The sequence below is a fragment of the Schistocerca cancellata genome, chromosome 9 (assembly GCF_023864275.1).
Source record: "Schistocerca cancellata isolate TAMUIC-IGC-003103 chromosome 9, iqSchCanc2.1, whole genome shotgun sequence".
NCBI classification, from domain to species: domain Eukaryota; kingdom Metazoa; phylum Arthropoda; class Insecta; order Orthoptera; family Acrididae; genus Schistocerca; species Schistocerca cancellata.
Window position 1 is genome coordinate 405,551,649 of NC_064634.1, and position 14,581 is coordinate 405,566,229.

Sequence of the window (14,581 nt, forward strand, 5' to 3'; positions counted from 1 at the left end):
TAGAAAGAAGAAAACGGAAGTGTAGCATTTGTTATGACATAATACACACTGCCGGAAAAAATATAGCACCCTCAAGGACTGTGTCCGCTGACACCAGGTTATAAGGTGTCGATACTGAGAGATGGCACTATTATTTTCCACGGTCATCGACGATCAGATAGCATGTAGGTGGACTGTCTGTGCACCCTCCGTTTTGATCCTGCAGGCAGTAACTGTGCTGATTTTCGAGGTGAACAGTGTTTGCAACATTCACCCTACGTTACAGTCATGCCCCACCAATGAGTACACACTCCTGTTGAACAGCATCAGCCATTTGAACAGGGTCGCATTGTGGGCCTGCAGGAAACTGGAAAACGTGTCGAAGGATTGCTGCACATGTTGGACACAGTGTATCACTTGGTATGTTGCTGATCTCAACTGTAGTGTGGAGAACATCCTCACCCCCATAGAGCAGGTTCTGAACGTCTCAGTCGTACAGACGCACCTCAAGATCGACGCATGGTGCAAGCAGTGGTGACCGACCGAACATTATCCAGGGAAGGAATCTAGACACATGCTACATCTGTTGTGACACCATGACGATTGGGGTTAATATCACGTCTGCCTCTGGCCAGCACTGATGCGACAACACTGCCAAGCATGGCTACTCTGGTGCTATGAAAGAGTTGACTAGAGACTGGAATGGCGTTGCCTTCAGTGACGAGAGTATGTTCCCCCTGCAAGCGAGTGATGGACGTGCACGTGAACGGCGTAGCTGAACTGAGCTGCCTGTTTCAGAACGCATTCGCCCAAGACACACAGGCTCCGTCCCAGGTTTTATGGTGTGGTGGTACGTTAGTTACGACTCGCGATCACATTTCGTGTTCCTGCATGGAAAAGTAACCAGTGCCAGCTGCATTTCACAGGCTGTTATACCCATGCTACTGGAAGCGTGATGTGCTTTTCCATCAGCCTGTCTGGATACAGGTGCTGCAATGCAAGGTGCTCTCCATGGGCTACAACTGCCCTGACCAGTGACGTCGCCACAGTGGATCGCCTTCACACATTCCTTTTTATATATTTTCTGGTAAAGCCCTTCTGGCTTGTTAATTATTTTATATATGACATGTAAGTACTGCCTCTGTCTTTTATTGTTAGTCAGTACTTACACTTTTATATAAAAATGTCTTTTGCTATAAATTTGTAACTATGTTATAGGCCATTTTAATTGTTTTAATTCCGATGAAGGCACTCTTAGAAGTGTTGAAACCTGGTCCATAAGACTAAAAATAATAGTGACCTAGGGCTCATTTGTTTCAATTTTAATTTAGAAACGGTCGCTGAACCAAGCAGCCATGTTTAAAACTTTGTCAATTGGGACATGTTGAAGACGGAGCTTACTTGTTCTCCGGGGCCTGTAGGAACCATTGTTGAGTTGCACCAAACCGCCCATGATGCTTGAAACAATCTATCGTAGGATGCTAACTGGCTCCTCCACAATCATTTTCATGCATTGCCGCCAGGTGGGTGGGGGAGGGTGGGGGAGGGCGGGGGAGGGTGGGGGAGGGTGGGGGTGGGGGGAGGGGGGTTCTATGTGTACTGATGCGATAGTTTGGCCACCCTTTACTGTGACCTGTGCATTTCATTTGGTCTGAATTTGTTACCGTATACTTTTACAATGACGCGTCACGTCAGTTGTCACTAAAATGACCTCGTCCTTGACGGTGATACATTTTTACTTCCCGGCAGTGTGAAGGTCCAAAGATAAAGTAATGGCAACGTGAGGATTCAACTGCTGAATTTATAGACATTAGAGGCAACGTTGAAGCTTGCTGGGTATTGTTTCTGAGATAAAGAATAGCAGAGATAATTATTAAAGGAACGGATCAGTCGTTAATAGTTTATAACTGTTTGGACTGGACTGCAGGTATGGTTGACAGATGATGGGTGCTACACCGTGTTGTGATTCTACTGGAGATGACTGCGTGATGAGGTGGCGACGAGGCGGCGTGGCGCGGCTGCGCTCACTGCTGGTAGGCCTGGAAGTGGACGGGCGGCGCGCCGGGCTGCTGCGCGCTGTAGCCGACCGCCTTGGCGCGGGCGCCCGGGGGCAGCACGCCCAGCCCCGCCCCCGGAGGCAGCGCCCTCTGCTGCGCCGCCGCCTGGCCCTGCTCCTGCGCCTGCGCCTGCGCCTGCTGATACGCGGCTGCCGATCCACCCTGCGGACAGAAGACGCTGACGTTACTGCTGTTCACTCGCTGATTCTGGACGGCACATCTCTTATGGAGCTGCTTCTAAGCTCACTCACTGAAGACTCTGTTTAGTTGTCCTCCAATGTTGGATACTATATTGCCTGCTTGTAAACTGAAAAGCCAGTAGCTGTAGTGTCTTCCGGGATAATGCTACAGCTGCTGTACGAGACATCGACGAACCAGTTCCCTGTCTAACAGCGGTACGATTTACAGACGGGGCTAGACAATAATATGGAAACACCGAAAATACAACACGTTACCCTCCCTAACATGGTGTAGGAAAACCATTGCCATTCAAAACAGCTTCGAGTCGTCTCGGAACAGTTAAATAAAGGACCTGTATGATTTTCAAATACTAGGAGGTTAAGCTGTCGTTGATAGAGACGGCTAGAGATCATTCATCATTCTGTAAAGTAGACCACAAAGGCTCAAGAATACGTCGCTGTAATGCTGCGACTCTTTTACACATGTTGTATACTCGTCATGTGACAATTTGGTGTAAGCACTGTGTTATCTAGCTACAATTGCCCAGTTTTATGGACCCTGAGGATGGCAATACATACTTCCGAAACTAGCAATCCAGTAATTGTGTTTATATAGCGACATTGGCAAATACACTACTGGCCATTAAAATTTCTACACCAAGAATAAATGCAGATGATAAACGGGTATTCATTGGACAAATATATTATACTAGAACTGACAAGTGATTACATTTTCACGCAATTTGGGTGCATGGATCACGAGAAATCAGTTCTCAGAACAACCACCTCTGGCCATAATAACGGCCTTGTCACGCCTGGGCATTGAGTCAAACAGAGCTTGGATGGCGTGTACAGGTACAGCTGCCCATGCGGCTTCAGCAAAATACCGCAGTTCATCAAGAGTAGTGACTGGCGTATTGTGCCGAGCCAGTTGCACGGCCACCATTGACCAGACGTTTTCAATTGGTGAGAGATCTGGAGAATGTGCTGGCCAGGGCAGCAGTCGAACATTTTTATATCCAGAAAGGCCCGTACAGGACCTGCAACATGTGGTCATGCATTTTCCTCCTGAAATGTAGGGTTTCGTAGGGATCGAATGAAGGGTAGAGCCACGGGTCTTAACACATCTGAAATGTAACGTCCACTATTCAAAGTGCCGTGAACGCGAACCAAAGGAGACCCATAAGTGTAACCAATGGCACCCCCTAGCATCAAGCTGGGTCATACGCCAGTACGGCGATGACGAATACACGCTTCCAATGTGCGTTCACCGCGATTTAACAAAACACGGATGCGACCATCATGATGCTGTAAACAGAACCTGGATTCATCCGCAAAAATGACGTTTGGCCATTCGTGCACCCAGGTTCGTCGTTGGGTACACCATCTGCAGGCGCTCTTGTCTGTGATGCAGCGTCAAGGGTAACCGCAGCCGTGGTCTCCGAGCTGATAGTCCATGCTGCTGCAAATGTCGTCGAACTGTTCGTGCAGATGGTTGTTGTCTTGAAAACGTCCCCGTATGTTGTCTCAGGGATCCATGAGGGATCCATGAGGATAAGATGCCTGTCATCTCGACTGCTAGTGGTACGAGGCCGTTGGGGTCCAGCGCGGCGTTCTGTATTATCCCCCTGAACCCACCGATTTCATATTCTGCTAACAATCATTGGATCTCGACCAGCGGGAATAGCAATGTCGCGATACGATAAACCGCAATCGCGATAGGCTACAATCCGACGTTTATCAAAGTCGGAAACGTGATGGTACGCATTTCGCCTCCTTACAAGGGCCATCACAACAACGTTTCACCAGGCAACGCCGGTCAAACTCTGTTTGTGTATGAGAAATCGGTTGGAAACTTTCCTCATGTCAGCACGTTGTAGGTGTCTCCACCGGCGCCAACCTTGTGTTAATGCTCTGAAAAGCTAATCATTTGCATATCACAGCATCTTCTTCCTGTCTGTTAAATTTCGCGTCTGTAGCACGTCATCTTCGTGGTGTAGCAATTTTAATGGCCAGCAGTGTAAATGGGTTTTGAAAAGAAGACTGCAATACAGTATTGAGATCTGGTGACCGAGGTGCCCAGGAGAGCTGCAACAGTTCATCCTCGTGCTTGTAGAACCAACCCTGCAGGATGCGAGCTGTGAAAAGAGGTCCAGTCATCATGGAACGGAGCATCAGCGTTGGGAAACAAAAACATAATAGTCACGTAATGCATGGCAGTAATACGACGTTACAGAGTAATCATGGGCCCATGGAATAACACGATATGGCTGCAAACGTCATATCTGAGTCCTGCCGTATCCCTCTCTTGGGGTGCAAACTCGACCAGAATTCGGAAACAGAGTGAAACGGGGCTCATCCTCGTTCCATAAAATTTCGGCGAAGTGTGGGATATCTGCAACTTCCTTCCACGATATTTCCGTGTAGAGGCTCCTGGCCATCTTCAGGTGAATACTGACGGAAATGCACTGAACTCTCGCTTATAAAACCCCGCCAGCACATGCATGATGTACGCAGTTGAGCTGTGAATATTTTCAGTATCGTGGCAGGATGTTGCAGATACCAGCAGTTCGTCCTAAATTTTATGCAACAGTCTGTACGCCGGTGAAATTTTAAATTTCACAACAAGACTCATCCGACCAATTACATTCTTGTTGCTCCGCTGTCCAATCTTTATGGCTTCGCGCAGCATATTTTCCTGTTATGGGCCTTTGCACCACTGACCAGTGGTTTTGTAATTTTCCGTCCTGTCCAGCAATTCCCTGCTTACGGAGGTTCATTTAAGTTCTTTCTGCTGCTGACAGGGTTGGGGAGTACGAAATTCAGTTCAGCAATGACTTTGCGACCTTTACAGCAGTCGTCCTCTCATTTTTCATCACAGTCCTTTTGAATAACCGTCTGTCACCATCACTCAACGCACCCTTTCATCCATGTTCTGATTGCTTTTCTGCTTTCCTCGTATGGAGTATAAATCTTCGATACGGTGCCTCTTGAAACACCAAAAACTTCTGCTCCCTTGTTATGGAAGCAAATGAGCACCAACAATTTGCCCACATTCGAATTCACTTAGATTGCACATTATGCACTCACGACTACATATAAGACTGTTCTGGCGCCGACTTGCATCGTATTAAGGACAATGCACAGGTGACGTTCCTCGTCAGGTACAACAGCGTAAATTGGAATCATAGCTAACATCTGCATTTCTGTTCAAGGACGCATTTCTCGAAGTGTTTCCATATTTTTATCCATCCCCTGTAGATTCTGTCCTAGTGCATTTCTTGCATTAGTTGTACAAGGTTATTCAGAAGTACCTCTGGAGTGTCAGAAAATAACTGTGTGAAAAGTACAAGACATACACTCCTGGAAATGGAAAAAAGAACACATTGACACCGGTGTGTCAGACCCACCATACTTGCTCCGGACACTGCGAGAGGGCTGTACAAGCAATGATCACACGCACGGCACAGCGGACACACCAGGAACCGCGGTGTTGGCCGTCGAATGGCGCTAGCTGCGCAGCATTTGTGCACCGCCGCCGTCAGTGTCAGCCAGTTTGCCGTGGCATACGGAGCTCCATCGCAGTCTTTAACACTGGTAGCATGCCGCGACAGCGTGGACGTGAACCGTATGTGCAGTTGACGGACTTTGAGCGAGGGCGTATTGTGGGCATGCGGGAGGCCGGGTGGACGTACCGCCGAATTGCTCAACACGTGGGGCGTGAGGTCTCCACAGTACATCGATGTTGTCGCCAGTGGTCAGCGGAAGGTGCACGTGCCCGTCGACCTGGGACCGGACCGCAGCGACGCACGGATGCACGCCAAGACCGTAGGATCCTACGCACTGCCGTAGGGGACCGCACCGCCTCTTCCCAGCAAATTAGGGACACTGTTGCTCCTGGGGTATCGGCGAGGACCATTCGCAACCGTCTCCATGAAGCTGGGCTACTGTCCCGCACACCGTTAGGCCGTCTTCCGCTCACGCCCCAACATCGTGCAGCCCGCCTCCAGTGGTGTCGCGACAGGCGTGAATGGAGGGACGAATGGAGACGTGTCGTCTTCAGCGATGAGAGTCGCTTCTGCCTTGGTGCCAATGATGGTCGTATGCGTGTTTGGCGCCGTGCAGGTGAGCGCCACAATCAGGACTGCATACGACCGAGGCACAAAGGGCCAACACCCGGCATCATGGTGTGGGGAGCGATCTCCTACACTGGCCGTACACCACTGGTGATCGTCGAGGGGACACTGAATAGTGCACGGTGCATCCAAACCGTCATCGAACCCATCGTTCTATCATTCCTAGACCGGCAAGGGAACTTGCTGTTCCAACAGGACAATGCACGTCCGCATGTATCCCGTGCCACCCAACGTGCTCTAGAAGGTGTAAGTCAACTACCCTGGCCAGCAAGATCTCCGGATCTGTCCCCCATTGAGCATGTTTGGGACTGGATGAAGCGTCGTCTCACGCGGTCTGCACGTCCAGCACGAACGCTGGTCCAACTGAGGCGCCAGGTGGAAATGGCATGGCAAGCCGTTCCACAGGACTACATCCAGCATCTCTACGATCGTCTCCATGGGAGAATAGCAGCCTGCATTGCTGCGAAAGGTGGATATACACTGTACTAGTGCCGACATTGTGCATGCTCTGTTGCCTGTGTCTATGTGCCTGTGGTTCTGTCAGTGTGATCATGTGATGTATCTGACCCCAGGAATGTGTCAATAAAGTTTCCCCTTCCTGGGACAATGAATTCACGGTGTTCTTATTTCAATTTCCAGGAGTGTATAATAACAGACGATTATCAGTTATCAGTGTATAGAGCTTCTCTCCAAGTTTCCAACTCACATTACAGGTGCTCAGCACGGACAGCATTTGTGACTTGGAAAACATTAATAAGTGCGAACAAGCCACTGGAGTCGCTGCTGCATCTAGGAATCCACAACTACAGCAGACTGCTTTCAAAATCTGTTATAGGGTTTCCTATCTGCAGACTCGTACTAATTCATTGCGACAATATATTTTTTCTGCATGTTCTTGAACATTTTCCCCATAGTGGCAAGCTCTAGAACTACGACAAAAAGCTTTCTATGAATCGAAACTCGAAGAGATGCTCTATCCACTGATAGGCGCCCTTCTGATGTAAGTCTTGAAGTTTTGACATGATCGTCTCCTGAAACCCTTGAGGTACATACAAATAACCTTTCATTACATACTAATTCTGTGTTGGTTAAAAACATTCTTGGTTGCAATTTTATTTTTTTATTTTTCAACTACGCGTTTCGCCTTATTTAGGCATTTACAGGTTACCTTAATTTTGTATTTCTTAGTAGGATCCTTTAGTCAGTGTAGCCAAAGGGCATCGTAGAATATATCAGGCTAACATCGCCATCGTTAAACTCAGTAAAAACTTTTCTAGATGGAAGCGAAAAAGAAAAACAACTACAAAAACTAAAATTGCAACAAAGATTGTTTTTAACCAATAGTGTTAAGCACTGGTTTGCTGTAAGCCACATATGAACTGGAAGAATTTCTAATTCTATGCTCCATTTAGTAGAAAATATGACTCACTGATACGTTGCCATTAATTCAAAAGGCGCACTCCAGAAGAGCCCGTATAACCTAGTGGAGCAACCTATAGCTGCTCTTGTGACGTGTTTTAGGTCTCTTTTCTGCATTCGCTGTTTTACTAATAATGTGGGATATTTTCTGTCTTCGCGACTGTAATATAACTTTTATTTATGTCAGAAGCGTTTCGCTTTATTTTAAAGCAGCCTAGGTGGTCACTGTAGGAACTGTCGTCTTTATTACGTATCCTTTAGGTGAGATCATTAACTTTCTTATATTTTAACCTACTATTATTATTAACGTTGTTTTCGCTCCTACATCACTCGCTAACGATCTGCTACACACAGGTGTTCGACTTATATCAGACTACACTTCACTGAACTTAGCATTAACTATAATTTTTTGTTTTGTAAATACCCGTTCATCTCGTGTACTTTATTTTTATCGCATGGAATGCGATCGTCTTTCTTTTGTTTTTGCGTCTGCTGTTCCCTTAGTTTTTATGAGCAGGCACGCATGGGCGTGCGCACGCACGCCCACACACACACACACACACACACACACACACACACACGAAAGTCACATCACCCCCTGTCTACATTTGGGTCTTCTCCGAAAATAGGAAAGATTTACAACCACCCGAATTTAAAACACCTCACATGCCCTCTTGGTTAGGGAATAAAAGCAAGAAGGACAACGAAGTCAGCTATTGGAATACTGCGAACAAAAAGGAAGTGCCGACCTGGCTGCATTCCTGCAACTACTCGCAGCGGAGAAGTGTCCTAAATGAGGGCATGTGTATACTTACTCCGTTTTCCCCGTCATAATGAAACGAAGTCCCTGTATGACCAGGTTTTACGTAAAAATAGCAAGCAGCTTTACAAACAAAATTATGCTTACAATACCCAAAATACGGTGTATGCGCAAGATATCTCAATAAAAGTCAGGTTTCTTGGCAGTTACTAGTGAAGACAGAAGAGGGGGAAATTAATGTTCCTGCTGGAGTTGCAGTTGATCCACTTATTAGCTCCCGCGCAATCGCACGAAGACGTGCATGAGTCAGGCAAGTGTCCACGCATTCTGCATCGACATAAGTTCCGTCCCTGTCATACCCCTCTCCATGAAGAGCTGCATAAAAAACGAATATGAAAATCGTGGTAATTTCTGTACTTGGGAATTAAGACAGAATACTCCAGATGTATAACGTATATTGTTTAGTGATGAAGTCACTTTTGCCATTCATGGCCAGGCGAAACGCGGAAGATGCACTGCTGGTCGGTTGACAATCCCCGTTGGCTTCGTCATGTGTGACGTCAGCGTCCATGAAGTGTAAACGTGTGGTGTGGGAGAATGAACCATCAGCACAGAAGCCCGTTTTTGATAGACGGAACACTCGTCCGTTTCGCAGCCTCCTTACGGACCATCTTCCACGGTTACTAGAAAGCGTTGTGCTGCAGACCAGGAGAACCTGTGATACCAAAATTATGGCTCTCCAGCCCATATTGCAAGAAGTACTACAGCATGTCTTCAAGAATGTTTTCCAAATCGTTGTATTCGACGTGGATGATCTGTTCATTTCCCGGTTTTGACGCATGTAGACTTTTCTGTGGGAAAAACTGAAAAACACTGTCAAGGACATGTCAGAAACACCTGATGTTATACAATTACGTATTAATGCAGCCCGTTTGGACATCTCCGATGAAACGCTAGCCAAGTGTGCAGCACTGGTTCCGTACCAGACTGGAAGCGTGTATTTCCGCTGCCGGTGGTCATTTTGAACACGATCTGTGATGGTCAATTGTCTCGTTAGTGGTGAGAATCCGCATAACTACTGTATGCACTTGTGTCATTCTTTAGTGTGTGATACCACAGGTATTGTACAAGTGTCGATGTGGGAACCTTTCAAAATACGATATCTCGTACCGGACTCGCACTGGTCTCCTGCAACAAACACCCCTGACAGTCTAATTTACCCTATTTTTATTTCGTTTATGTCAATAGACATTGTTACATTTAAAAAAGTACATCTTTGCAAAAAAAAATTCAATTTTTAAGTGTTATTAGAGTCTATTGATTCGCTAACAATACGAGCCCTTGACTACCAAACCTTTCTGTGAAGATCACATATCGATAGTACTTTCCATTTCTGTACAATTTCGGTGCAAGTTTTAGTCATTCACCCTGTTTATACACTTCAAAATCAGAGTGAATTAACCTAAGCAGTTGAAAAATTATTGTGTAATGAAATTCGTGATTTCCAACTTACGATTTAATGATGCAAATAACGTCGAAGAGTAGGGCATCTGCAAATGTATTTCACTTTAACAGTGCCATTTTTAAAATGCAAAAATAATAACGTGATTAAATAGCGATACGTTAATTCTTTGGTGATACACTAATGTTTTCAAACATTTACATTGCATTTGATAATTGCGACATAAATATTTTGAAAGCAGAGAGGTTTCTGACACCAGTTACAGGTTAGAAAATGCGCACTTTGACACAATGAGCAAAGCAAGATACCAGTGTCAGGACAGTAATTCACAAATCTCTTATTCTCTCCACATCGCAGTACTTCGCGTTCGGGGATTGAAAGACGGAAATGGGGCGGATCGAGTGACAATTTCGTGATAGTGGTGAGACTGGTCTGAGCAAAGATTGGGAATTTGTACGGGCAGTTGAGCGCGCCACAAACCAAACATCATCATCATCATCGTTGTTGTTGTTGTGGTCTTCAGTCCTGAGACTGGTTTGATGCAGCTCTCCATGCTACTCTATCCTGTGCAAGCTGCTTAGCGTATTCATCTCTTGGTCTCCCTCTACGATTTTTACCCTCCACGCTGCCCTCCAATACTAAATTGGTGATCCCTTGATGCCTCAGAACATGTCCTACCAACCGATCCCTTCTTCTGGTCAAGTTGTGCCACAAACTTCTCTTCTCCCCAGTCTATTCAATACCTCCTCATTAGTTACGTGATCTACCCACCTAATCTTCAGCATTCTTCTGTAGCACCACATTTCGAAAGCTTCTATTCTCTTCTTGTCCAAACTATTTATCGTCCATGTTTCACTTCCATACATGGCTACACTCCATACAAATACTTTCAGGAACGACTTCCTGACATTTAAATCTATACTCGATGTTAACAAATTTCTCTTCTTCAGAAACGCTTTCCTTGCCATCGCCAGTCTACATTTTATATCCTCTGTACTTCGACCATCATCAGTTATTTTGCTCCCCAAATAGCAAAACTCCTTTACTACTTTAAGTGTCTCATTTCCTAATCTAATTCCCTCAGCATCACCTGACTTAATTCATCTTCATCATAATTAATCATCATCATCATCCAGTGACAATCGGTGCGCGTGGAAGTTTGAAAGTACTGAAGTACTTGCAGAAGGTCATAACTTCGTACTACCAGAATTATGGCCCAAATATTCGTGCGGGATCAATTTATGGAGAAATGCCTCCTTATCAGCTAGAAAGGTGGTTACCAGTGAAAACGACAGTTTTTCTGCATCAGGAAGTTGTAGTCGTGCGATGCACGTTATTAACAGACTGTGGCGTGTAAAGGTTGCTTCGTACCTGTATGTACTGCGGCCCCGCTGGGATGGAGAGCGGCTGCGCCTGCGGAGGCGGCGTCGGCGTCGGGATCTTCACCACGATGTCGGTGGGCTCCCGCGTCACCTGAGCCTTGAAGCCCTGCAACACAACGGCACGGCGGGCGTCACCCAGCTGGTAGAGATTACAGTCGCCAGGTGATGGTGTGCGTTTCAGTTTTCTACGTCTGTCCCGATATGTCACTGCCACGCCTGTGCTTCTTATTATTACACAAAGATACAATGAACCAGTGTTTCCCAACCACAGGGTAGTTACACGCTAGGAATGGGAAGTTGAGGTGGGGGGAGGGAGACAGTGACATATATCGAGCAAGTGCGTGAACGACTCGGTGTCAGCTGAAATATGTACGCTCGAAGAAGAAAAAGAAAGAAAGAAACGACGCACCACGAAGGAATTATCCCAACAGGGCGGAAATTGGTAGATGTGATGTACATGTACAAAGAAACGAGTGATTACAACTTAAGAAAAGTGACATGGGACCCCAGACCACCATACGAGGATGTCGGCCCATATGGCGAAGGACAGTCAAATTGGTATACCAGCGCTGACGGGGGTGTCTCCAGACACGCTGTCGCCGGTCAGTTCGAAGCGGAGCCGTCAAAGAAGACAATTCTACTCCAGCCAATGAGATTACAGGCCAAATGTGCCCGACATTTCTGCAAATGAGCTTGTTGATGAAACTTCCTGGCAGATTAAAACTGTGTGCCGGACCGAGACTCGAACTCGGGAACTTTGCCTTTCGCGGGCAAGTGCTCTACCAACTGAGCTACCCAAGCACGACTCACGCCCCGTCCTCACAACTTTACTTCCGCCAGTACCTCGTCTCCTACCTTCCAAACTTTACAGAAGCTCTCCTGCGAACCATGCAGGACTAGCACAGTTTTAATCTGCCAGGAAGTTTCATATCAGCGCACACTCCGCTGCAGAGTGAAAATCTCATCCTGGAAACATCCCCTAGGCTGTGGTTAAGCCACGTCTCCGCAATATCCTTTCTTTCAGAAGTGCTAGTCCTGCATGGTTCGCAGGAGAGCTTCTGTAAAGTTTAGAAGGTAGAAGACGAGGTACTGGTGGAAGTAAAGCTGTGAGGACGTGGCGTGAGTCGTGCTTGGGTGCTCAGTTGGTAGAGCACTTACCCGTGAAAGGCAAAGGTCCCGAGTTCGAGTCTCGGTCGGGCACACAGTTTTAATCTGACAGGAAGTTTCATATCAGCGCAAACTCCGCTGCAGAGTGAAAATCTCATTCTGGAGCTTGTTGATGTACAGAGGTCAACGGTAGTCACCGTTAGGAGCGGTGTGAGTTTAGCCCGCTTTCTGTCAGCCGCCTGTTAATAGTCCTTGTAGTCACTAAAGCACCAGTTGCAAGTCGGATCGATGCTAATGGTGAATCCGGAGCTCTGGGTGCCTCTCTGACAATTGCTCGATTGTCTGGCTGTAGTTGAACCTCGACGCTGTGTTCGGCCCTGGTGCAACTATTCCTGCCAATATGGTTGAATGCTGGCTTCACTCCAATTTCAATATGGAGTGATTCGCCGTTTACCCGACCGACTTCTTTGTGACCACATACATGTCCCCTATCAAATTTTGACATCTGTGTATATTGTTCATCGCGTGTCCAACTGAGTACACGGAATGAAATCCGCAGTCTTTATGCCGTGGCGTCGAATGTCGCCTATTCACTAACCTTTCCAATTGCGCTGCAGCGTCACACATTCATCCATCGGCCGCCGAAGTCTACATTTGGCATTTTCCGTCGATACCTGTATCAAGATCAATTTAGGACCAATTTGCGTAACTCCCTCGTGGTGCGACTATTTATTTATTTATTTTGGCTTGGAGTGTGTATACATAGTTCATCTACAAATTTTAATTGATGAGAGTCTCAAAATATGTAGCATAATGTCCGTATCATTAGACTGAATTGACTTAGAAGCTTACATTTCTTACAACGCCCAGGAACAGTAGATCTCAGTGTTTGACAAAAATTTCAATTTCGTATCTCGAACTGTTCCTGAGAAAAATGGGTCTTAACAGACCGAGCGACAGAAGGACCACAAAGTGATACTGTAAGTGTTCCATTTTTACCGACTGGGGTACGAATATACAAATATTAGACTCTAATATTTATTAGATAATTAACCAAATATCTACCTTGGAAATAAAGTATAGAAACAAGTGAGACAATACTGACCCTACCACTTGTCGTTAGAAGATAGGTTTGAAAAAGGCAAACCCAAGTTTATAACATTTGTAGATGTAGAGAACGCTTTTGACAATACTGAATTGACTATGCTCCTTGTGATTTTGTAGGTAATAGGGACAAAATACAGCAGCAGGTTATTTACCATTTTTACAGAAACCAGACTGCCATTATAAGAGTCGAAGGGCATGAAAGGGAAGTGGTGGTTGAGAAAGGACTGAGACAAGGTTGTAACCTATCCCCAACGTTATTCAGTCTGTCCATTAAGTAGACAGTGAAGGAAACCAAAGAGAAATTTAGACACGGAATTAAAAATCAGGGAGAAGAATTCGAGACTATAGGATTTGTGGATGACTTTTAATTGTGACAGTGACGGCAAAGGATTAGGAAGATTAGTTGAACATAAAGTATAATGTCTTGTAAAAAGTAAAGCAAGAGTAATGGAACATAGTCGAGTTAAATTGGCCGACGGTGAGGTAATTAGATTAGGAAATACGACACGACAGGCTTTAGATGAGTTTGGCTACTTATGCAACAAAATAACCGATAGTGGCAGCTGAACATAAAATAAAAGCCGGCAGTGTCAAGAACAGAAACTTTCGAAATGTGGCGCTACAGAAGAATATTGGAAATTGTATTGGTAGACTAAATAATTAATGTGGAGGTATTGAATCGATTACTGGAAAAAAAAGTTTATGATACATCTTGATTAAAAGAAGGGATCAAGCGACACGACAATCCTACGACGTCATGTAATACTGACTCTGGAAGGAAATGTTTCTGTGTGTGAGTGTTTGGGGCGGATTGGGTTGGGGGAGGGAGGGGGTTGGGGGGGGGGGCATTGGCTGAGCGAGGGAGGAGACGGGGGAGGGAGGTGTAAGAAGTGTAGAGGAAAACTTAGACATGTGCACAGCGTAGCGACATAATGAAGGGCGCAGTAGTACAGTCTTCGGACTAAAGACCACAACGGTCAAACTCTATCCAAG

At 46.0% G+C, this 14,581-nt stretch overlaps 1 protein-coding gene across 1 annotated transcript in view; it reads right to left on the minus strand.

Annotated features, from left to right (window-relative positions):
* Positions 1–1,554: 1,554 nt before the first annotated feature.
* The window catches only part of LOC126100564 (uncharacterized), an 89,583-nt gene continuing 76,556 nt past the window's right edge, over positions 1,555–14,581 (minus strand). The window contains exons 5-6 of the mRNA XM_049911181.1: positions 11,364–11,480; positions 1,555–2,198 (exon numbers count right to left, since the gene is read on the minus strand). Coding sequence (XP_049767138.1) covers positions 2,004–2,198; positions 11,364–11,480 — 312 coding nt within the window. The 3' untranslated portion in view covers positions 1,555–2,003. The remainder of the gene's footprint in view (positions 2,199–11,363; positions 11,481–14,581) is intronic.